We start from the raw sequence: 26,468 nt of genomic DNA, 5'->3' as shown, positions 1-26,468 counted from the left end.
CTATTTCTTTGTCTAGATTATTTATAAAAATCACCCTGCAGATCTCCATTTGTCATTGACTTCCAGGCAGAATATGTTCCATCTACTACTACCCTCTGCTTTCTGCAGACAAGCCAATTTTGAATCTACACAGGCATGTATCATTCATGAAGTTCCATGCATGATAATGTTCTGAATGAGTCTAGCATAGAGGATCTTATCAAATGTCTTAATAAAATCCATATACATCACATCTACCATCCTACCCTTATCAATTTCTTTTGTCACCCTCAAAAAAAAAACACAATTAGGCTTGTGAAGCATTATCTGGTCCTCACAAAGCCATGCTGACTATCCCTGAGAAAACAATGCTTCTCTAAAGACTTATAAATCCTTTTCCTAAGAATCCTCTCTAATAGTTTGCCCACCACTGATGCAAAACTCAGTCCTCTGTAATTCCCAGAATTCTCCCTATTATCTTTTTATAAGCAAGGGAACAACATTTTCCAATCCCCAGGTACCTCCCCTTCTACATTTCCTAATTCATGAATTCCTTCCTAGCTATTATACAATTCTCATGAGCCCTTCCTGACTTTTGCTTCCTAAACCTTCCGTCTGCTTCCTTCTTCCTCTTCACGAGCTGTCTCACCTCTTTTGTCAACCACGGATCTCTTGTCTTACTATCTTTTCCCTATCTTAGTGGGACAAACCTATCTAGAATCATGTAGTGGTCCCTAAACATCCTCCACATTACTTTTGTGCTTTTCCCTGAGGACATCTGTTTCCTCCTTGTTCTCTCCAGTTCCTGCCTAATCCCATTGCAATCAGCCCTTTCCCAATTAAACACTAACATTTTGGCTACTCCTTTCCTTGACCATAGTTGTGCTAAATATGAGGGAGTTTGTTTTTTTAGGCATTCAGCACAGTAACAAAGGTCCTTTTGGCCCATGAACCCATGCTGCCCAATTACACCCAATTGATCTGCAATCCCAGTACATTTTGAAGGGTAGGAGGAAACAGGAGCACCCAAGGGGAACCCACGCAGAATGTAGTATTATGGACATTGATATAAGTTGATGTAGTTATTTGATGGATGGCTGGCACTAAGATTGGAGGCTCTTCAACTCCATCTTGCAGCTAACAACTCAAAGGTAGTCCAGATCCCCTTGCAGAAGTGGGTTGAAAGTGGTAAAAAATGGTCCCATGATCAAAGTTCTTTAGGGGGTATGAGGATGCATGTACACAGTCAGATGCTTTTTTAGGTGCTGTCCTAAGTGGAGTGATTTTTGTATGAGCAGATGAATAACCATGATATTTTCCATAACAAGCAGCGAACAGTTTTAATTCAAATTTGATGAGAAAGTTGGATTCAATACAGGTTCATGGGATATATTTCTATATGTATGCTATAATACATCTTGGAAATATTCCAAACTATTGAAAGTAAAATTATTCCTAAACTTTATTACTATGGGCTACCATCTTCCACATGATGAAATGTTAATTTTTAAAGTTTGACGTGCAGCACAGTAACAGGCCATTTCAGCCCATGAGCCTAATTAGCCCACAACCCCCGGTACATTTTGAACAGTGGGAGAAAACCAGAACCGCCCCCCCCCCCCAGGGAAAACGTACCAACTCCTTACAGACAGAGCCAGATTAGACTGTAACAGCACTGTGCTAACCACTGCACCAACTGTTCCAACCTGATGATGAATGCTGATATTGCGGGAGAAAGAGTTATTAGACAGAAATCAAACTGGATCATGTACTCTATCATCCTATTTGGGCAATTAATGTCTCATTAAGTCCTGATCTTTGAAACTATTTCCTCAATGTCATGGTTCCTAAGATAATTTGAGGTTCCATGGTTTGGAGGATGGATATAAAAATAATTATTTTGACTTCAGTTGTTCGATAATGTCTAATGTGATTTGTCAAGCAGATAGCAGATTTAATAACAAAATAAAAATTGAATTCAAGAAACAAAGTATAACCGAATGATGTTTATTCAGTAAATATCTATCATGTTCTGTTCCTAAAAGTTAGTATATTAGATATTGATACAGTTCTCAACTTTGCATTTAATACAGTAAGGTCTGTTTCTTTCACAGTGTCTCCAACTCCCTCCCCTTCTTGCTCATATAACCACAGACAGCTCTCCCTGGCCTGTTGGAACTACTGTTTTCCCAACTTCGTCAGTGTGAAACACCCTAAGTTTTCCTATGACCTCCCAACCCATAAGCTTGAAGACCATTAAAATGAGGCAAGAGAAAATTTGATTCCATCCTTCACCCATGTGTTTTCTAAAGTCAGAAACTGAATCAAGATTAATGAACATACCAGCATTCCAACTCTTAAAAAAAAATCTCCAAATTAGGAAAAGATTTGAGTTAATGATTCATGAATATCATGGAACATCGGGCCACCACATTGTTGATGCTTATTGGGTCATTGATGTGTTTCGATTTAATTGGAGACGTGTTGTTTTGTCATTGCTTGTGCATCAGTGATCAGTTTTCTCTTCAATCTCCAGGTTTGACTGCTTCTGGTCCTTCACTCATTTGTTACTTTTCTTACAGTTCTTCAAGGCATCCTGCAGAGCGTGGAGCACGAGATCTGCATTTGCTTTTGTGCTATTGATGCCCATTAACCCAATCCGCAAAACCTAAAGACCAGGAAAAAGATTGTAGGTTGTTCAGAAACCCCAACATAAATCTATTCATTGGGAAGAAGCAGACCTGCTATAAAAGAGGCACTGGCCTATCTGTTGCAGGATGGTCTGGAGCTTCTGGCACCTGAAATTTTGAGTCACAGGCCTTCAAACATAAGAAATGCCAGTTTGTCTCTTCATTTATCAAGATAGTTAATTAAGTGGAACCCTGAGTCTAGTGGCATGAGTAGGGGTAGACAGAGGAATCTTACTCCTCAGAGTTAACTCGATAGGGAAGTAGCTTTGGAATAAATAGTTAAATAATCTTTTCCAGGAATTTGGAGACTGCATATAATGTCTTTCTCATGGAGAAAGCATGTAGTAAAGGAGTTTGGACTTAAAATGCTTAAAAAAAAAAGATTTAGAAACTAAATCTCCACTCTACATCATTGATCCAGACACCTTTACTTCAATAATCTGTTCAAATATCCTGCCATGTGCTGACTTGAGATTGCATGAGCCAAGGGGAGGAAGTTGGCAAGTGGTTAAAGGTCTGTTGCTGCTGAATGATAAGTTTGTAATATGGGATGCTTTGAAAGTGTATTTGAGAGGGCAAATTATGTTTTACTTCTAAAATTAAGGAGTATATGAAAAAGATAGATCAATTAGAACAAGAAGTAATGGCTTTAGTAAAAGACCTTCAAAGGAGAAGTTCTGAAGATAAATGTAGACAACTAATTAATTTAAAAAAAAGCTTCAATATAATACATTACAAACTTACAGAACAGAAAAATTGATTACAAGAACTAAACAAAGGTATTAAGAGTTAGATGAAAAATCACATAAAATACTTGCATGGCAATTCAAAGTGAAGCAAGTTTAAAGGAGAATTAATGTAATTAAAAACTATTCAAATGTTGTTAGTTATAAACCTCAAGAAATAAACTAATCTTTTAAGTTTTTATTCTAAATTATATTGATTAGAGCCTTTGAAAGATAATCTAAGTAAATTTATCTGAGATAAATATCTATTTTATTGAGTATAGATGAACAAAGAGAATTGAGTGCACATTTGACACAGATAGAGGTGAAGGAGTCAATGAGTTAATTACAAAGTAATAAATCTCTAGGAGAGATGGATTTCCACCTGAGTTTTATAAGAGTTAATGATTCCTATTTTTATGGAAATGTTCAGCTCAAACATCATCAACTCATACTGTCCCAGAAAAATTTTCAACAGCAGTAATAACCAAAAAAAGACAGAGACCATTTAAAGCATTCATCTTGTAGATCTATTTCATTATTAAATGCAGATTATAAGATTCTTGCCAAAACATTGGCAAATAGAATAACTAAATTATTACCTAAATTAATAAATATGGATCAAACAGGCTTTGTAAAAAAAAAAGAGACAACTGGCTAACAATATGGCTAGATTAATTAGCACAAAAAAGAAAAGATTTAAGTGTTGTGGCTTTAAATGCAGAAAAAGCATTTGATAGATTGGAGTGGGACTTTTTGTTTAAGCTGTTGGATAAATTGGATTTAGTCAAACTTTTATAAATTGGATTAAGACATGACCCTAATGCTAAAGTAGTGACTAATGGACAAATATCTGCTTCATTCCAACTGACAAGATAAGTAGACAAGAAAGTCCCTTATCTCCAGCTTTGATTATATTAGCTATAGACTCACTATCTGAGGCAATTTGGGAATTAAGGGATTTAGAGTTGGTCAAAATTAGTCTGTTTAAAGATGATGCTCAAATATGTTTGACAGAACCTGAGACTTGTGAAAGTTACATTTTAATTTGGAAGAATGTGGTAAGATTTCTGGTTATAAAATAAATTGATGCAAAAGTGAAATTATTCCCCTTACAGAAGGAGATTATACTTATTGTCAAAAAGCTACTCAATTTAAATGGCCAAAAGATGGGATTAAATATTTAGGGATTTGTGTAGGTAATAATTTCAAAAAACTATATGAATTGAATTATTTGGAATTACTTAAAAAGGTTGAAGAATTGAAAACATTGATGATTTTATCTATAATGTTAGTAGGAAGGATTAACTGTGTTAAGATGAATATATTCCCAAGAATATAATATCTTTTTCAAACCTTACCTCAAAAGTTTTTTTTCAAGAATTAAATGAACATGTAAGGAAATTTTTTTGGAAAGGTAAAATGTCAAGAGTTTCTATAGAAAGATTAACATGGAAATATGAACTGGGAGGCCTATAGCTTCCTGAATTTTATGAATTATTATCAAGTGGCTCAAATGAGATTCTACTTCAAAAAAAAGAAGTGAAAAAAACCCAGCATGGGTTAAAATAGAATTGTATAAAATAGAGAGAAAAGCAGAGGAATTTATATACAAATGGGATACAAAATTAATGGTGTTAAAGAAACAACTTTGTTGAAGCACTTGATTACTGATTGAAATAAGATAAATGACGATTTATCAGATCAATGTTTTAGGTGTGGAGAAGAGACGGGACCTTTTTTTTAATTCAACTTGGTCATGTCCCAAAGTAAAGCCTTTTGGTTGGACTTGGAAGAGATTTTAGAACATTGTATTTCCACAAAACCCAGATTTATTTCTACTGGGAAATATAGCAGGAACAAGACCCAAGTTGAAGCTATCAATATACCAAATAAAATTTGTTAAAATAGCACTAGCGGTAGCAAGGAAGTGAATTTGCAGGGACCTGGAACTCAGATTCACACTTGGGTATGGGAAGATGGAATGCTGTATCCCCTTGGAGAAAATTACATACAATTTGAGAAATAAATATGGTGGGTTTTTTTTTCAGATTTGGAACCGTATATGCAAATTTTAGGTATAAATATGTCATAGTGTTCTTCCAACTTCTTGAGACCTGTGTTAACCCTCTTCCCTAAACTGATCATATAAACCTTATTGGAATCATGTGTGTTGGAAGTGATCCTCCGAGCAGTCCATGAAGCAATATTTCTTTTCTTTATATTACTATGTATATTTTTAGATATAAATTTCTTTAGGGGTGGGGGGTTTAGAGAGGGAGGAAAGGGGAGGAGTTAAAACAATCATAATGATTGAAACTCTTAAATTTAAATTATTGTTTTAGATAATTGTTTATTAATTACATGTATGGAGTTTTTTTTAATAAAATATTTTTAAAAAAAGGTCTGTTGCTGCAACTCCTGACTAAGGGGAAAGAATTTGCTGAAGAATGAATTAGACACAAACCCCACAAGGATTAATGTCACTGCTTGTTCTGACTGACTGGAGAAACCTGGGTTGGCACTTTAATGTTTTTAAAGTACTTTGCAGATCTGCAGAAGCAGAAGGAGGTTACCTGTTTTACTGCATGAAAGTCATCTTGTGAGCTATAAGTACGGATAATTCCTGTGCAGCTAAGAACAGGAAAATGCCATCAAGGGAAATCCCACATGATATGTCCCTACACTGTTAACATAGCTGCTGCAATTGGATGTTTGTTTAGACAAAATGAATTCAATATAAATGGTTCACCCAACAATCTTTCATGATTTTTTAAAATATTTTAAATTAAATTTTGACATACAGCATGGTAACAGGCCATTTCGACCCACGAGGCCCCGCCGTCCAATTAACCTACACCCCTGGTACTTTTCGAATGGTGGGGGAAACTGGAGCACCCAGGGAAAACCCATGGAGAATGTTCAAACTCCTTATGGGCAGTGTGGGATTTGAACCCCGGTCCCGAATGCTGGGACCGTAAAGGGATTGCGCTAATCACTACACCAACTGTTCTACCCAAAGTCTCTTCACTTGAAGTCAATATACACCCTTTATATCTATGGCCCCAGATATCAAACATCTGGTACTCAATCCTCTGCAACAACATTTCGGTAGGTGATGCCCTCCTGCCACATTACCTTACTAAAGTGAAAATTTTCTTGATGGTAAAGTGAAGCAACTACAATAACCAAGTGCATGTCGTTACTGTTTGTGCACTTTTCCCACACCTGCTTTTACATACCATGCCAATGGTGGGCCCCATTCCTCCAGTGATCTCGATCTGGTAATTCTTCATTATAAAGTCAGTGATGTCTTTCCATTCATAACCTTCTGGAACTGCGATTGTTGTGACGGTGGGGAGTCTTAGAGACTGAAGAGTGAACAGCAAATGCATTAACACTTTTCCTAAACTTCCTCTAACATTCCTCAAAACCAGTCATGTTCTGTGAATTTCTTCCCCCCCCCCCCCCCCCCCGAGTCAGATTGAAGTAGCCATAAGCCTGATGCACTTTCCTGATTGACAATATACTGTGCCTTTGAATTCATTATGTAGTTTTTGCAGGCAGGTTTGGGGGAACCTGTGTGCCTGAGCCAAATGGAGATAGAGGAGGTCTGAAGTGTATGTTTTGCTTCAGTGTTCACCAGAGAGGGAGACCGGTCAACATGAGGTCAGTATAGAACAAGTTTATGTGCACATTGAGATGAAGAAATTTTAAATTTAGACGTGGAGCATTTTAACAGCCCCTTCCAACCCACTGGCCTGCTCACCCCTCCCCAAATACACCAATCAGCCTACAAATCCTTTGTATGATTTTGAAAGTGGGAAGAAACCAGAACAAAGTGCTGGATCTTCTCAATAATTGGATTGATTAGTCTCCAGGTGTAGACATACCCTGGGTTATTACAGGAAGCGAGGGAAGAGATTACTGGGGCATTGGGACTGATCTTTGTGTTCTCCCTGGCCACTTGGTGGGTGGGGGGGGGGTGGTAACTAGAGGATTAGAGAATTGCAAGTCCCCTTTCTTAAAAAGGTTACTAGGGAAAATCTTGGGAATTCTAGACCAGTAAGTCTTGCATCGATGGGCAAACTATTAGTGAGAGGATTTATGCAAAGTTTTAGGGATAGCATGGCCTTGTGAGGGGGGTGGCAGGTCATGGCTCATGAGCATCATTGAGTTTTTGAGGAAGTGACAAAAAATTGATGAGGATAGGACAGTAGATGTGGTCGATATGGATTTTAGTAAGGCACTTGACAAGCTCCCCCACCCCTATTCAGAAAGACGAGGCATGGAAGATTTGGAACATTGGCAGTGTGGGTTCAAAGTTGGCTCGCCTGCAGAAAGCAGAGGGCCGTAGTCGATGGAACATATTCTGCCTGAAGTTCAGTGACAAATGGAATTGTGCAGGAATCTCATCTGGAACCCCTGCTCTATCATTTTTATAAATGTCATGGACAAAAGAGACCACACTTGGAATATTGTGTTCAGTTCTGGTTGCCTCATTACAGAAAGGATGTTAACCTCCCCCCTCAAATTTGACCCCAAAAATTTGTCCCCAAAACTCAACTATTACACAAGTCTAGACGGTACTTTGAAGAAAGCCATTACACAGCCACAAGACCAAATGCATTATTTTCCCAAACCACGATGTTTATTAATTTTTCTTATGTATTAAGTTTTAGACATAAAGCACAGTAACAGGCCCTTTCAGCCCACAAGCCCGTGCCCAATTGCCCTGCACCTGTTATTGCCCTGTCCTGTTATTGAAGGGTGGGAGGAAACCAGAACCTCCAGGGAAAATCCACACAGACGCAGGGAAAACATCCGAATTCCTGACAGCTGCAGATTTGAACCAGGAGGCTGGTGCTGTAACCATGACATCCCATCTTCATTCATCTCTTGCAATTTAGAGAAGCACCGGAATTGCAGATACTGGAATTTTGAGTGAGTAAAGTGAAGCTGGAAGGACTCGGTGGGTCATACAACATCATGAATATTATATGCATTTGATTCATGCTATTTGATGCTACAATTAGTAAGGAGACTAATGCTGACAGCCTCAGCCTCTTGAACATTGACATGTGCCAAATGTATCCCTGAGCTCCCAACTGTGAACCCTTGCCCTGGCCACCCATCCACCAGGGTTCCCGACGCCTTGGTTGTGGATTCATGCCCCAGCTGCCCACCCACTGGAGCTCCCAACACTCTGACCGTGGATAATTGCCCCTGGCCACCCTCCCACCGGAGCTCACGATGCTCTGGCCACCTGCCCACGGGAGCTCCCGACACCCTGGCCACCTGCCCACGGGAGCTCCTGACGCCCTGGCCACCTGGCAACCGGAACTTCTGATGCTGTGTTGATTTCAAAGCGAAGTTCTTACCTTGTCTTTGACAAAGAGTTTCAAACCAAGGTCCTGCAGGCCTTTGTGCAAGTACTCAGCATTCTCCTGGTGAAGTTTCCAATATTTCTCAAGTCCCTGCAAGGAGTTGACACTTCACAGAATTTCAAGACTGAAAAAACAATGATGTCCCACCTTCCAGGACCCAGCCATGCAGTGTAATAACAAGCGCAGGGAGAATGCCCAGAAGTTGGAACTCAGGAAAAAGAGTCATGATTGGGGTAAGCAGGACAAAATAATGGTCATTGTCCTGAGAGAGGGGTAACAGTCAGTTAGATATTGACCCAAGGGCAAACTGAAGTTGGGCACATATTGAGTTGCTAAACTGGAGCAGTCATTGGAAAAGAGTGCACATGCTGTATTAATGTGTGAACTGAAGTACCCCTTTGGCTGTTCTTTGGTGGAGTGGGTGAGTTGTGAGACAAAGCGGGAAGTTCAGGATCTTGATTGGCCCACTTGGTACCTTGTGTAAAGTACCTTCTGATTGGTTGATGAGTGAGTGTACTTGTGCTGCCTTGGCTGTGCCTATTGCTTGTACTGGATGAAAAAAAGTACCCGTTCCAATTTTCAAATGGAGCAATTCTCACCTCTTCTGCAAGAATTGCAAGGGCCTCTCTCAATGCAAAGAGACAGGTGATGGGACTAGTGTGATGGTATCTGTAAAAACAAAATGGCATATTTTCAATTCAGTAGGGTGCAGCATATTACATAAGTAACTGCCTTCTGGATCCAAGAAATTCCCTCTAATCCAGTGGTTCTCCACATTTTTCTTTCCACTCACATACCATTTTAAGTAATTCCCTATGCCATCGGTGCTCTGTGATTAGTAAAGGATTGCTTAAGGTTGGATGTGGGTGGAAAGAAAAAGTTTGAAAACCCTTGTTTTAATTGTACCTCATTGACTCATAATGTGCACGGTTTCAGAACTCCAACGGAAATGGGCCAATGACAATTTTTCTCGAGCAAAATATTTCAGTAACAATTGGGTCTCGAGCAGTGATTCTCAACCTTCCCTTCCCACTCGCATCCCACCTTAAGCAATCCCTTACTAATCAGAGAACAGAGTACGGATGGCAGAGGGATCACTTAAAGTGGGATGTGAGTGGGAAGAAAAAGGTTGAAAAACACTGATCTAATCCATTTCCCTTCTATTGAGTTTCACAGAATCATTTTCTCCATAATCTTTTCTAACTTAGATCTAAACTTTTGCTTCACCCAATTATGCAGTCTGTTTGCTTAAAAATAAGTGGCCACACTCCTGGGGCCATTGCAAAGGCAGCACTGCCACTGGTATGGACCCAGGAGAGTGGAGACACAGCACTGCTCTGAAGAATTGAACTGCCCGGTCCAAATCCTCGCAGCTCCATACAGACGTTAACTGGACTGTTAGCAGAGTCGACTGTTTTTAAACAAGAATCCTCTGACCACAGGTCTGTGCCCAAGATAGTGGTGCCTGTGCTCGGCAGCACCCACGAGAGGCAGAAGACTCTGGAAAGTGGACTGATGCGGAGCACCAGAAATGGGGAGAACACCTCCTGTTGAGAAAAGAAAGGAGAGGAGATGACCTAACAGGGCGGTGACACCGGCAGCTGACCAGAAAGGGGCTCAGCGGTTGAACGACCCACACAGGCTGCTAAAGACTGGGTCATGGAAACCACGTATCAGAGCTGGAATTCAAGAGGACGCTGAGGGGAAAGGAGAACTCCCAAAGGTCCTCGGGTGCCTTCCTGATTGTGTCGGAGGTTTGGATCTGAGCTTGGGTTGCCGAAGCATTGTGTGTGTGGCTGCAGGAGAGCTGGAAGTGAATCCACCAACACCAATGACCAAAAAAGGAATCTATTTTGCTTCTCTTTCTCTCGAACTCTACGGGGTAGCTCTGTCTGCCTTATGACAGGCACAAGGCAATTTCATGTGATATTGTCATACCCACACTCCTGTTCAGCTCCGAATCATGGGTCCTCTACCGGCACCACCTACGGCTCCTAGAACGCTTCCACCAGCGTTGTCTCCGCTCCATCCTCAACATCCATTGGAGTGCTTTCATCCCTAACGTCAAAGTACTCGAGATGGCAGAGGTCGACAGCATCGAGTCCACGCTGCTGAAGATCCAGCTGCGCTGGATGGGTCACGTCTCCAGAATGGAGGACCATCGCCTTCCCAAGATCGTGTTATATGGCGAGCTCTCCACTGGCCACCGTGACAGAGGTGCACCAAAGAAAAGGTACAAGGACTGCCTAAAGAAATCTCTTGGTGCCTGCCACATTGACCACCGCCAGTGGGCTGATAACGCCTCAAACCGTGCATCTTGGCGCCTCACAGTTTGGCGGGCAGCAACCTCCTTTGAAGAAGACCACAGAGCCCACATCACTGACAAAAGCCAAAGGAGGAAAAACCCAACACCCAACCCCAACCAACCAATTTTCCCCTGCAACCGCTGCAACCGTGTCTGCCTGTCCCGCATCGGACTTGTCAGCCACAAACGAGCCTGCAGCTGACGTGGACTTTTTACCCCCTCCATAAATCTTCGTCCGCGAAGCCAAGCCAAAGAAAAGACATGAAAGTAAAGGAATTTTGTATCTATCTGGCCACTCTCTCTCCCTCTTGGACACATTCCTTTCCGAATATTCCCTCTCCTTCCATGACACTGTCCCTCTCCCCCCGAGACACTCTCCCCATCCTGAACACGTCTTTTTCACCATGGTCACTTCATCCATCTACTTCATGGGCACTCTCTCCCTCTCCAAGACTTGATTATTCTTCCAACTTGAGCACACCAGCTCACTCAACAGTGTATCAATTCCGCCCAACCTGCCCCAGACCAGCTCACTCCACAGTATCTCAATATCCCTCACCTTCCCCACACCAGCTCACTCCACAGTGCCTAAATACCCCACAACCTGCCCCACACCAGCTCATCCACAGTGTTTCAATACACTGCCACCATGCCCCAAACCAGCTCATTGCACAGTGTCTCAATACCCCCACCTGCCCCACACCAGCTCACTACACAGTGTCTTAATGCCCCCCATCATGCCAGTGCCGGCTTACTCCACAGTGATCAATACACCGTACCCTGCCACACACCAGCTCACTCCACATTGTCTCAATACCCCACCCTGCCCCACACCAGCTCACGACAGAGTCTAAATCAGGGGTGTCAAACTCAAATTCACGGAGGGCCAAAATTAAAAACTTGGACTAAGTCGAGGGCCGAACTAAATATTTATTGAAAATTTTCAACAACATCTGCATGTTTTCTCTTCTTTCAACATATATAATGTTAAACTTTAGGATATAACTTTAGGAGGATAATGTTACAGGTCAGGAGTAGGTAGCTCAAGTTCACCCTTTGCTTGACCTGAGGGAAACATATTTGGTCCCTGTGGAGATGTAGTCAGCATTCACAGGCTGTGTCCATTTTGGCCTGCATCAGGACTCAACATTTCCTGCTCACTCCTCAGGCTCTAGGCCTCTATTCACCCTCGACCCACCATCCCTCTACCTGACCAGTCCTTTACCCAACCTCTATTCACCCCTCACTCCACTCGCTCTGCCTCTACACACCCCATCCTAAACATGCCACTCTACTGCCTCTCCCCTCAACCTGTTCCTCCCTCTACCCCTCTCTCACCCTCTAATCACCCCTCCCCTACACGCCCTGCCCCTCCCCTTTTGCCTCTTCCCTATCCACCCCTCCTTCTACTCATCCCTCCCTCTAACTGCCCCTCGCACCACCATAACTTCCCCTGCCTATTACTCCTCACCTACACCCTCTGGCCACCCCTGCTGACCCACCCACTCAGGCCCAGCGCGCTGCCGATCAGCCTTTGCAGAACAGCGGGTGCCGTGCGCAGCCTGCCATGTTCATCGCGCCGACAAGAAATCACAGGCGCTCGCCAATCCGCTGCAACGCTCGACAGGTGGGAGAAGTGACTGGTTGTGCGGGGAGCCTTCCAACTGGCTTGCCGGCTGATGACATGGACAGACTTCTTGTGTTACACTTTTGTTTTCCCTGTTCTCAAAGTTTGCACGGTCAACCTGCAACACTCTTGCTCCCTCCGTGTCCCGTGGATCTGATGCCCGGGTGTTGTTAGGATTCCCAGCAGACGGTTTGTGGAACTTTACCATTCTGGATTCCTTTTTGAGAATATTCTGTCCATCTTTTAAGGGGGGTGGTTTTAGGGGGGAGGGGATAGTTATGGGGTGGGGAAGGATGTGCAATGAAGGGGGAGGATGGAGGGGGTGACATTACCAAAAAACAGCATCGGCTCTCACTGCAGGGCGGGCCACCTCTAATACACTTTTGAAATGATCTTGCGGGCCAAATAGGCCCACGGGCCAGAGTTTGACATATGTGGTCTAAATACATCCCAACCTGCCCTACACCAGCTCACTCCATATTGTCTCAATACCTCCCCACTCTGCCCCACACGAGCTAACTCGACAGTTTCTCAATACCCCCCAGCCTTCCCCACACTGGCTCATTGCACAGTGTCTAAACATCCAAAACCCTGTCCCCCACCAGGTCACTAAACTGTGTCTCAGTAACCCCAACCTATCCAACAACAACTCACTCCACATTGTCTCAATACCCACCACCATGCCCCAAATCATCTCTCTCCACATTGTCTCAACATCCCCCACCCTGCCACACACGAGCTCACTCCACAGTGTCTCAATACACAGTACCCTGCACCACACTAGCTCACTCCACATAGTCTCAATATGCCCACCCTGCACCACACCAGCTCACTACAGTTTCTCAATACCCCCCTCCTTGCCCCACACCAGCTTATGACCCTGCCCATACCAGCTCATTCCACTGTCTCAATACCCTCCACACTGTCCCAGACAAGCTCACTCCACTTTGTCTCGATACCCACACCCTGCCCCATACCAGCTCACTCCACAGTGTCTCAATAACCCCAACCCTGCCCCACAATCGCTCACTCCCCTTTATCTCAATACCACCCCACTCTGCAACACACCAGCTCACTCAGCAGTGTCTCAATACCCCACACCCTTGCCCACACTTGTTCTCTGCACAGTGTCTCAATACACCACACCCTGCCCCACACCAGCTCACTACACAGTCTAAATACCCCCCACCCTGGCTCACACCAGCTCAGTCCATTGTCTCAATAGCCCCCACCATGCCACACACCAGCTCAGTCCATAGTCTCAATACCTTCCACTATACCCCAAACTATCTCACTCATCAGTGTCTCAATACCACCCCAAATGCCCCACACCAGCTCTCACCACATTGTCTCAATACCATCCACACTCCCCGACACAAGCTCGCTCCACATTGTCTCAATACCCACCCCACCGGGACACATTAGCTCACTCCACAGTGTCTCAAAACCCACCAACCTAACCCACACCAGCTCACTCCACAGTGTCTCAATACAACCCCCAGTGTGCACCACACCATCTCACTCCACAGTGTCTCATTAACCCACCCTTCACCACACCAGCTCACTACAGTGTCTCAATACCACCCGCCCTGCCCCACACCAGCTAACACCAGTGTCTCAATACCCACCACCCGGCCCCACACCAGCTCAATCCACAGTAACATTACCACCTGCCCTGCCCCTCATCAGCTCTGTCCACATTGACTCAAAAGCCCCAACAATGCACCACACCAGCTCACACGATAGTGTCTCAATACCCCCCCCCATTGCCAACACCACCTTAGTCGACATTGTCTCAATACACCCCACCGTGCCCAACACCAGCTCACTCCAGTGTCTCAATACCCCTCAACTTGACCCACTCCAGCTTACTCCACAGTTCTCAATACCCCCCAACTGCCCCAGACAAGCTCACTCCAGTGTCTCAATACCCCACAACTTCCCCGCACCAGCTCACTCTCCATTGTGTCAACAGCCCGCATCCTGCCCCACACCTCACTCCACAGTATCTCAATAACCCACAACTGCCCCAGAACCTGCTTTCACTACATTGTCTCAATACCCTCCACACTGTCCAACACCAGCTCAGACCACATTGTCTCAGTACCTCCCACCCTGCCCCACACTAGCTCATTACACAGTGTCACAATAACCCCCCCCCACCCTGTGCCACAACAGCTCTGTCCACATTGACTCAATATTCCCCACCCTGCACCACACAAGCTCACTCCACAGTTTCTCAAAGCACCCCTCCTTGCCCCACACCATCTTACTACCCTGCCCACACCAGCTCATTCCACTGTCTCAATACCCCCCACAGTCCCAGACAAGCTCACTCCACTTTGTCTTGATGCCCACACCCTGCCCCATACCAGCTCACTCCACAGTGTCTCAATAACCCCAACCCTGCCCCACACCAGCTCACTCCACTTTATCTCAATACCACCCCACTCTGCACCACACCAGCTCACTCAGCAGTGTCTCAATACCCCACACCCTTCCCCACACCTGCTATCTACACAGTGTCTCAAAACCACCTGCCATGCCCCACACCAGCTCACAAAACAGGGTCTAAGTACCCACCACCATTCCCCACACTTGCTCACTGCACAGTCTCAATACACCACACCCTGCACCACACCAGCTCATTACACACTCACAATACCCCCCGCCCTGCCCCTCATCAGCTCTGTCCACAATGACTCAATAGCTCCCACACTGCACCACACCAGCTCACTTGATAGTGTCTCAATGCCCCCCACATTACCAACACCAGCTTAGTCGACATTGTCTCAATACAACCCACCCTGCCCAACACCAGCTCACTCCACAGTGTCTCAATACCCCGCATCTTGACCCACTCCAGCTCACTCCACAGTGACTCAATACACCCCAACTTCCCCACACCAGCTCACTCTACATTGTCTCAATACCCCGCACCCTGCCGCAAACCAGCTCACTCCAGTGTCTCAATTCCCCCCCACCCTGCCCCACACTATCTCACGCCACAGTATCTCATTAACCCCCCCAACTGCCCCATACCAGTTCTCACCACATTGTCTCAATACCCTCCACACTGCCCGACACCAGCTCAGACCACATTGTGTCAAAACCCCCCACCCTGCCCCACACTAGTTCACTACACAGTGTCACAATACCCCCTAACCTGCGCCACAACAGCTCTGTCCACATTGACTCAATATTCCCCAACGTGCCACACCAGCTCACTCCACAGTGTCTCAATACCCCCCTCCTTGCCCCACACGAGCTAACACCAATGTCTCAATACCCCCCACCCTGCCCCACACAAGCATACTCGATAGTGTATCAAACCCACCACACTGCCAACACCAAATCAGTCCACCTTGTCTCAATACACCTCACCTGCCCCACTGCAGCTCATTCCGCAGTTATCAATACCCCCCACATGCCTCACACAAGCTCACTCAACAGCCTCTCAATACCCCCCACCCAGCTGCACACCAGCTCACTCCAAATTGTCTCAATATTCCACATCCTGCCCCACACAAGCTCACTCCATAGTCTCGATGGCTCACACCCTGCCCCACACCATCTCAATCCTGTGTCTCAATACCCCCCACCCTTCCCCACCCCAGCTCACTCCACAGCCTCTCAGTACCTCCCACGCTGCCGCACACCAGCTCAATCCACAATCTCAATACCCCCCACCTTGCCCCACACCAGCTCACACCACATTGTCCCAATGCCCCCCACCTTACCCCACACCAGCTCACTCCAGAGTGTCTCAATACCCCCCTCCTTGCCCCACACCAGCTAACACCAATGTCTCAATACCCCCCACCCTGCCCCTCACGAGCTCACTCCAGTGTCTCAATACCCCCCACCTTGACCCACTCCATCTTACTCCACAGTTCTCAATACCCCCCAACTGCCCCACACCAGATCACTCCACACTGTCTCAATACCCCCAACTTCCCTGCACCAGCTCACTCTACATTGTCTCAATAGCGTCCATCGTGCCGCACACCAGCTCACTGCACAGTGTCTCAATTCCCCCCCACGCTGCCCCACACTATCTCACTCCACAGTATCTCAATACCCCCCAACTGCCCCATACCAGCTCTCACCACATTGTCTCAATGCCCCCCACCCTGCGGCACATCAACTACTCCACAGTGTCTCAATACACCACACCCTGACTCAAACCAGTTCACTCCACAGTTTCAATACCCCCACCCTGCACCATGCCAGCTCATTCCACAGTCTCAATAACTCCCACCCTGCCCACACCAGCTTTATACTCATTGACCTAATACCCCCACCCTGCCCCACACCAGCTCATTCCACATTGTATCGATACCCACACCCTGCCCCACACCAGCTCACTCCGCAGTGTCCCAATACCCCACACCCTTCCCCCCCAACAGTTATCTACACAGTGTCTCAAATCCCCCTGCCCTGCCCCACACCAGCTCACGACAAAGAGTCTAAATACCCCACACCCTGCCCCACACTTGCTCAATGCACAGTGTCTCAATACACCACACCCTGCCCCACACCAGCTCACTACACAGTCTAAATACCCCCCACCCTGGCCCACACCAGCTCAGTCCACATTGTCTCAAAACCACCTGTCCCACACCAGCTCACTCCACTTTATCTCAATACCACCCCACTCTGCACCACACCAGATCACTCAGCAGTGTCTCAATACCCACCACCCTTCCCCACACTTGATCAGTGCACAGTATCAATACACCACACCCTGCCCCACACCAGCTCATTACACAGTCACAATACCCGCCGCCCTGCCCCTCATCAGCTCTGTCCACATTGACTCATTAGCCCCCACACTGCACAACACCAGTTTAGTCGACATTGTCTAAATACAACCCACCCTGCCGCACACCAGCTCATTCCATAGTGTCTCAATTCCCCCCCACCCTGCTCCAAACTATCTCACTCCACAGTATCTCAATACCCCCTAACTGCCCCATACGGCTCACGCCACAGTGTCTCAATACCGTGACCACTCTGCACCACACCAGCTCACTCCACAGTGTCTCATTAACCCTGCCCTGCCCCACGCCAGCTCACTACAGTGTCTCAATACCCCCTCCCTGCCCCACACCAGTTACTACCCTGCCCACACCAGCTCACTCCACAGTGTTTCAATAACCCCAAAACTACCCCAGACCAGCTCACTCCACCTTACCTCAATACCACGCCACTCTGAGCCACACCTACTCACTCCACAGTGTCTCAACACCCCACACACTTCCCCACACCTGCTATCTACACAGAGTCCCAAAACCATCTGCCCTGCCTCACACCAGCTCACAACACAGTCTAAATACTGTAAGGTAAAAACATCATGAGATGGGACCGGAGAAGGAGCCACCCAGTACTAAGGAGTAACAGAATGCAGATGTGACCTTGTACACTCAAGATAAGCTTTGCACTAACAAGAATGATGTGCAGCAGACTAACAGAGAAGGATAGCAACAGTTTATTCATTGGACAATGTCATGGTATGATAATTTACTAAGTACGTATCCTGAGGTATAAAAAAAACACCACTTGCTGATAACGGCAGAATGCGCCTTCTCCAACTAACACTGTTAGTTGCAAGTGTTACAATCCGGTAATAAAGAACAAAGAACCTTGATTTCGACTCAGTCTGGTGTCTGACTCACTCATTCATGAACAAAGCAGACCTAACAATACCTACCACCCTTACCCACAGTAGCACACTCCACAGTGTCTCAATACACCACACCCTGTCCCACACCAGCTCACGACACAGTCACAATACCCCCACGCCCCTCATCAGCTCTGACCACATTGATCAATAGCCCCCACACTGCACCACACCAGCTCACTCGATAGTGTCTCAATACCCCCCACATTGCCAAAACTAGCTTAGTCGACAATGTCTAAATACACCCCAACCTCCCCAACACCAGCTCACTCCACAGTCTCAATAGCCCCCACCTTGACCCACTCCAGCTTACTCCACCGTTCTCAATACCCCCAACTGCCCCACACCAGCTCACTCCACAGTGTTTCAATTCCCCACAAACCCTGCCCCACACTATCTCACTCCACAGTATCTCAATAACCCCCAACTGCCCAATACCAGCTCTCACGACATTGTCTCAATACCCCCGACCCTGCCCCACACTAGCTCACTACACAATGTCATAATAACCCCCCACCCTGTGCCACAACAGATCTGTCCACATTGACTCAATATTCCCCACCCTGCAGCACACCAGCTCAATACACAGTGTCTCAATACCCCCCTCCTTGCCCCACACCAGCTAACACCAATGTCTCAATAACCCCTACCCTGCCCCACAGCAGCTCACTCGATAGTGTATCAATACCTCCCATATTGCCAACACCAACTCAGTCCACATTTTCTCAATACAACCCACCCTGCCCAACACCAGCTTACAGCACAGTATCTCAATAAACCCCACCTGCCCCACTCCAACCCACTCCGCAGTTCTCAATACCCCCCACCTGCCTCACACATGCTCACTCCACAGTGTCTCAATACACCCCATCCTCCCCACACCACCTCACTCTACATTGTCTCAATACCGCCCACCCTGGCCCACACCAGCTCAGTCCACATTGTCTCAATAGCCCCCACCATGCCACACAGCAGCTCAGTCCATAGTCTCAATACCCCCCACTATACCCCACATTATCTCACTCATCAGTGTCTCAATACCGCCCAAATGCCCCACACCAGCCATCACCATATTGTCTCAATACCATCCACACTGCCCGACACAAACTGGCTCCACATTATCTCAATACACCCTCCTGCCATACACCATCTCACTCCACAGTGTCTCAAAAACCCCACCCTAACTCACGCCAGCTCACTCCACAGTGTTTCAATACCCCCACCCTGACCCACATCAGCTCATTCCACAGTGTATCAATACCTCCCATCCTGCCCCACAACAGCTGACCACACAGACTCACAATCACCCCCGCGCTGCCACACACAGGCTCTGTCCACATTGACTCAATATCCCCACAATGCACCACACCAGCTCTCTCTACAGTGTCTCAATAACCCCTACATTGCCCCACACCAGCTAACACCAGTGTCTCAATACCCACCACCCTTCCCCACACCAGCTCACTCGATAGTTTCTCAATACCCGGCACATTGCCAACACCAGATTAGTGCACATTGTCTCAATTGACCCCACCCTGCCGCACACCAGCTCACTCCACAGTGTCTCAATTCCCCCGACCCTGCCCCACACTATCTCACACCACAGTAACTCAATGCCCCCCAACTGCCCCATATCAGCTCTCACCACAGTGTCTCAATAGCCCACCCACTCTGCACCACACCAGCTCACTCCGCAGTGTCTCATTAACCCTGACCTGCCCCAGACCAGCTCACTACATTGTCCCATGCCCCACACCAGCTTATTCCACAGTCTCAATACCCCCCTCACTGCCCCAGACAAGCTCACTCCACTTTGTCTAAATAACCCCAACCCTGCCCCACACTAGCTCACTCCACTTTATCTCAACACCACCCCACTCTGCACAACACCAACTCACTCCGCAGTGTCTCAAGACCCCACACACTTCCCCACACCTGCGATCTACACAGTGTCTCAAAACCATCTGCCCTGCCCCAGACCAGTTCACAACACAGAGTCTAAATACCCACCACCCATCCCCACACAAGCTCACTCCACAGTGTCTCAATACACCACACCCAGCCCCACACCAGCTCACTACAGTCACAATACCCCCTGCCCCACCCATAATCAGGTCTGTCCACGTTGACTCAATAGCCCCCACATTGCACCATACCAGCTCACTCGATATTGTCTCAATACCCCCCACATTGCCAACACCAGCTTAGACGACATTGTCTCAATACACCCCACCGTGCCCAACACCAGCTCATTCCACAGTGTCTCAATACCCCCAACCTTGAAACTATCCAGCTTATTCCATAGTTCTCAATACCCCCCAACTGCCCCGCACCAGTTCACTCCAGTGTCTCAATACCCACCAACTTTCCCACACCAGCTCACTCTACATGGTGTCAATCGTCTCCATCCTGCCGCACACCAGCTCACTCCACAATATCTCAATACCCCCCACACTGTCCCAGACAACTCACTCCACTTTGTCTTGATACCCACACCCTGCCCCATACCAGCTCACTCCACAGATTCTCAATAACCCCCAACTGCCCCATAGCAGCTTTCACCACAGTGTCTCAATACCCACCACACTGCCCAACACCAGCTCAGACCACATTGTCTCAGTACCTCCCACCCTGGCCCACACTAGCTCATTAAACAGTGTCACAGTACCCCCCGAACCCTGTGCCACAACAGCTCTGTCCACATTGACTCAATATTCCCCACCCTGCACCACACCAGCTCACTCCACAGTTTCTCAAAACACACCTCCTTGCCCCACACCAGCTTACTACCCTGCCCACACCAGCTCATTCCACTGTCTCAATACCCCCCACACTGTCCCAGACAAGCTCACTCCACTTTGTCTTGATACCCACACCCTGCCCCATACCAGCTCACTCCACAGTATCTCAATAACCCCCAACTGCCCCATAGCAGCTTTCACCACATTGTCTCAATACCCTCCACACTGCCCAACACCAGCTCAGACCACATTGTCTCTGTACCTCCCACCCTGGCCCACACTAGCTCATTACACAGTGTCACAATACCCCCCGAATGCTGCACCACACCAGCTCACTCCACAGTTTCTCAAAACACCCCTCCTTGCCCCACACCAGCTTACTACCCTGCCCACACCAGCTCATTCCACTGTCTCAATACCCCCCACACTGTCCCAGACAAGCTCACCCCACTTTGTCTTGATACCCACACCCTGCCCCATACCAGCTCACTCCACAGTGTCTCAATAACCCCAAACCTGCCCCACAATCGCTCACTCCCCTTTATCTCAATACCACCCCACTCTGCACGACACCACCTCACTCAGCAGTGTCTCAATACCCCACACCCTTCCCCACACCTGCTATCTACACACTGTCTCAAAACCACCTGCCCTGCCCCACACCAGCTCACAACACAGAGTCTAAATACCCACCACCCTTCCCCAGACTTGATCACTGCACAGTCTCAATACACCACACCCTGCCACACACCAGCTCATTACACACTCACAATACTCCCGCCCTGCCCCTCATCAGCTCTATCCACAATGACTCAATAGCCCCCACACTGCACAACACCAGCTCACTTGATAGTGTCTCAATACCCACCATCTTGACCCACTCCAGCTTACTCCACAGTTCTCAATCCCCACCAACTGCCCCACACCAGCTCACTCCATAGTGTCTCAATAACCCCCAACTTCCCTGCACCAGCTCACTCTACATTGTCTAAATAACCCCCAACCTGCCCCACACTAGCTCACTACACAGTGTCACAAAACCCCCCCACCCTGTGCCTCAACAGATCTGTCCACATTGACTCAATATTCCCCACCCTGCACCACACCAGCTCAATCCACAGTGTCTCAATATCCCCCTCCTTGCCCCACACCAGCTCACTCGATAGTGTATCAATATCCCCCACATTGCCAACACCAATCAGTCCACATTGTCTCAAAACAACCCACCCTGGCCAACACCAGCTTACAGCACAGTATCTCAATACACCCCACCTGCCCCACTCCAGCTCACTCCACAGTTCTATATACCCCCCACCTTCCTCACACAAGCTCACTCCACAGTGTCTCAATACACCCACCCTGCCCCACACCAGCTCACTCCTGAGTGTCTCAATACCCCGCAACTTGTCCCATACCAGCTCACACAACATTGTCTCAATATCTCCACACTACCCCACACCAGCTCACTCCAACTTATCTCAAAACCCCCCACTCTGCCCCACACAAGCTTACTCGACAGTGTCTCAATAAACCGCACCCATCTCCACAACAGCTCACTCCACTGTGTTTCAATAACCCCACCCTGCCCCACACAAACTCATTCCACAGTCACAATAACCCCACCCTGCCCCACACCAGCTCACTCCTGAGTGTCTCAATACCCCGCACCTTGTCCCATACCAGCTCACACAACATTGTCTCAATATCCCCAAACTACCCCACACCAGCTCACTCCAAGTTATCTCAAAACCCCCCACTCTGCCCCACACAAGCTCACTCCACAGTGTCTCAATAAACCACACCCATCCCCACACCAGCTCACTCCACAGTGTTTCAATTGTCCACATTGACTCAAAACCCCCCATCCTGCCCCACATCAGCTCACTCCACATCGTCTCGATATCCACACCCTGCCCCACACCAGCTCACACCAGTGTCTCAATACCTCCCCACTCTGCACCAAACCAGCTCACTGCACAGTGTCTCAAAACCACCCACCCTGCCCCACACAAGCTCACTCCACAGTGTCTCAATACCCCCACCTTGACCCACTCCAGCTTACTCCACAGTTCTCAATACCCCCCAACTGCCCCACACAAGTTCACTCCAGTGTCTCAATACACCCCAACGTCCCCGCACCAGCTCACTCTCCATTGTGGCAATAGACCCAACCTGCCCCACACTATCTCACTCCACAGTATCTCAATAACCCACACCTTGTCCCATACCAGCTCACACATCGTCTCAATATCCCCACACTACCCTACACCAGCTCACTCCACATCGTCTCGATATCCACACCCTGCCCCACACCAGCTCACACCAGTGTCTCAATACCACTCACTCTGCACCAAACCAGCACACTCCACAGAGTTTCAATACCCCCACCCTGCCCCACACAAACTCATTCCACAGTCACAATAACCCCTCCCTGCCCCACACCAGCTTTGTCCACATTGACTCAATACCCCCCATCCTGCCCCACATCAGCTCACTCCACATCGTCTCGATATCCACACCCTGCCCCACACCAGCTCACACCAGTGTCTCAATACCTCCCCACTCTGCACCAAACCAGCTCACTGCACAGTGTCTCAAAACCACCCACCCTGCCCCACTCCAACTTACTCCACAGTTCTCAATACCCCCCCAACTGCCCCACACAAGTTCACTCCAATGTCTCAATACCCCCCACCTTGACCCACTCCAGCTTACTCCACAGTTCTCAATACACCCCAACTGCCCCACACAAGTTCACTCCAGTGTCTCAATACACCCCAACATCCCCGCACCAGCTCACTCTCCATTGTGGCAATAGACCCAACCTGACCCACACTATCTCACTCCACAGTATCTCAATAACCCACAACTGCCCCATACCTGCTATCACCACATTGTCTCAATACCATCCACACAGCCCAACACCAGCTGAGACCACATTGTTTCAGTACCTCCTACCCTGCCCCACACTAGCTCATTATACAGTGTCACAATACCCCCCACCCTGTGCCACAACAGCTCTGTCCACATTGACTCAATATTCTCCACCCTGCACCACACCAGCTCACTCCACAGTTTCTCAAAACACCCCTCCTTGTCCCACACCTGCTTACTACCCTGTCCACACCAGCTCATTCCACTGTCTCAATACCCCCCACACTGTCCCAGACAAGCTCACTCCACTTTGTCTCGATACCCACACCCTGCCCCATACCAGCTCACTCCACAGTGTCTCAAGAACACCAACCCTGCCCCACAATCGCTCACTCCACTTTATCTCAATACCACCCCACTCTACACCACACCAGCTAACTCAGCAGTGTCTCAATACCCCACACTCTTCTGCACACCTGCTATCTACACAGTGTCTCAAAACCACCTGCCCTGCCCCACACCAGCTCACAACACAGAGTCTAAATACCCACCACCCTTCCCCACACTTGCTCACTGCACAGTGTCTCAATACACCACACCCTGCCCCACACCAGCTCACTACTCAGTCTAAATACCCCCCACCCTGCCCAACACCAGCTCATTACACACTAACAATACTACCCGCCCTCCCCCTCATCAGCTCTGTCCACATTGACTCAATAGCCCCCACACTGCACAACACCAGCTCACTTAATAGTGTCTCAATACAACCCACCCTGCCCAACACCAGCTCACTCCACAGTGTCTCAACACCCACCATCTTGACCCACTCCAGCTTACTCCACAGTTCTCAATACCCTACAACTGCCCCACACCAGCTCACTCCACAGTCTCAATACCCCCCAACTTCCCTGCACCAGCTCACACCACAGTGTCATAATTCCCCCCACCCTGCCCCACACTAGCTCACTCTACATTGTTTCAATACCCCCCCCACCCTGGCCCACACCAGCTCAGTCCACATTGTCTGAAAGGCCTCCACCATGCCACACACCAGCTCAGTCCATAGTCTCAATACCCCCCACCCTATCTCACACATCAGTGTCTCAATACCCCCAAGATGTCCCACACCAGCTGTCACCACATTGTCTCAATACCATCCACACTGCCCGACACAAGCTGGCTCCACATTATCTCAATACCCCTCCTGCCACACACCAGCTCACTCACGCAACCTAACTCACGCCAGCTCACCCCACAGTGTTTCAATACCCCCACCCTGCCCCACACCAGCTCACTCCACAGTGTATACATACCTCCCATCCTGCCCCACACCAGCTGACCAGACAGACTCACAATACCCCCCGCCCTGCCTCTCACAGTCTCTGTCCACATTGACTCAATATGCCCACAATGCACCACACCAGCTCACTCTACAGTGTCTCAATAACCCCTACCTTTCCCCACACCAGCTAACACCAGTGTCTCAAAACACATCACCCTGCCCCACACCAGCTCACTCGATAGATTCTCAATACCCCACACATTGCCAACACCAGCTTAGTCCACATTGTCTCAATAGCCCCCACCCTGCCGCACACAAGCTCACTCCACAGTGTCTCAGTTCCCCCCACCCTACCCCACACTATCTCACTCCACAGTAACCCAATCCCCCCCAACTGCCCCATACCAGCTCTCACCACAGTTTCTCAATACCCCGCCCACTCTGCACCACACCAGCTCACTCCGCAGAGTCTCATTGACCCTGACCTGCCCCACACCAGCTCACTACAGTGTCTCCATACCCTGCTCCCTGCCCCACACCAGCTTACTACCCTGCCCACACCAACTCACTCCACAGTGTCTCAATACACCACACCCTGCCCCACCCCAACTCACGACACAGTCACAATACCCCCTGCCCTGCCCCACATCAGCTCTGTCCACATTGACTCAATAGCCCCCACATTGCACCACACCATCTCACTCGATATTGTCTCAATACCCCCCACATTGCCAACATCAGCTTAGTTGACATTGTCTCAATACACCCCACCGTGCCCCACACCAGCTCACTCCAGTGTCTCAATACCCCCCAACATCCCCACACCAGCTCAATCTACATTGTGTCAATAGCCTCCACCCTGCCGCACACCAGCTCACTCCACAATGTCTCAATTCCCCCCACCCTGCCCCACACTATCTCACTCCACAATATAACATAACATAACATAACAATTACAGCACGGAAACAGGCCATTAGGCCCTTCTAGTCCGCACCGAACCAAACACCCCTTTTTAATCCCACCTCCCTGCACAATGCCCATAACCCTCCATCTTCTTCTCATCCATATACCTGTCCAACCTTTTCTTAAATAATACAATTGACTCCGCCGCCACTATTTCTCCCGGAAGATCATTCCACACAGCTACCACTCTCTGAGTAAAGAACTTCCC

At 47.8% G+C, this 26,468-nt stretch overlaps 1 protein-coding gene across 1 annotated transcript in view; it reads right to left on the bottom strand.

Annotated features, from left to right (window-relative positions):
• Positions 1 to 1,972: 1,972 nt before the first annotated feature.
• The window catches only part of agxta (alanine--glyoxylate and serine--pyruvate aminotransferase a), a 111,898-nt gene continuing 87,402 nt past the window's right edge, over positions 1,973 to 26,468 (bottom strand). Inside the window, exons 8-11 of the mRNA XM_069899352.1 lie at positions 9,381 to 9,450; positions 8,776 to 8,871; positions 6,637 to 6,765; positions 1,973 to 2,647 (exon numbers count right to left, since the gene is read on the bottom strand). Coding sequence (XP_069755453.1) covers positions 2,540 to 2,647; positions 6,637 to 6,765; positions 8,776 to 8,871; positions 9,381 to 9,450 — 403 coding nt within the window. The 3' untranslated portion in view covers positions 1,973 to 2,539. The remainder of the gene's footprint in view (positions 2,648 to 6,636; positions 6,766 to 8,775; positions 8,872 to 9,380; positions 9,451 to 26,468) is intronic.

This window comes from Narcine bancroftii, chromosome 9 (genome assembly GCF_036971445.1).
Source record: "Narcine bancroftii isolate sNarBan1 chromosome 9, sNarBan1.hap1, whole genome shotgun sequence".
NCBI classification, from domain to species: Eukaryota; Metazoa; Chordata; class Chondrichthyes; order Torpediniformes; family Narcinidae; genus Narcine; species Narcine bancroftii.
The sequence above is the reverse complement of the archived record's forward strand: the minus strand, read 5'-3'. Positions and strand labels throughout refer to the sequence as shown.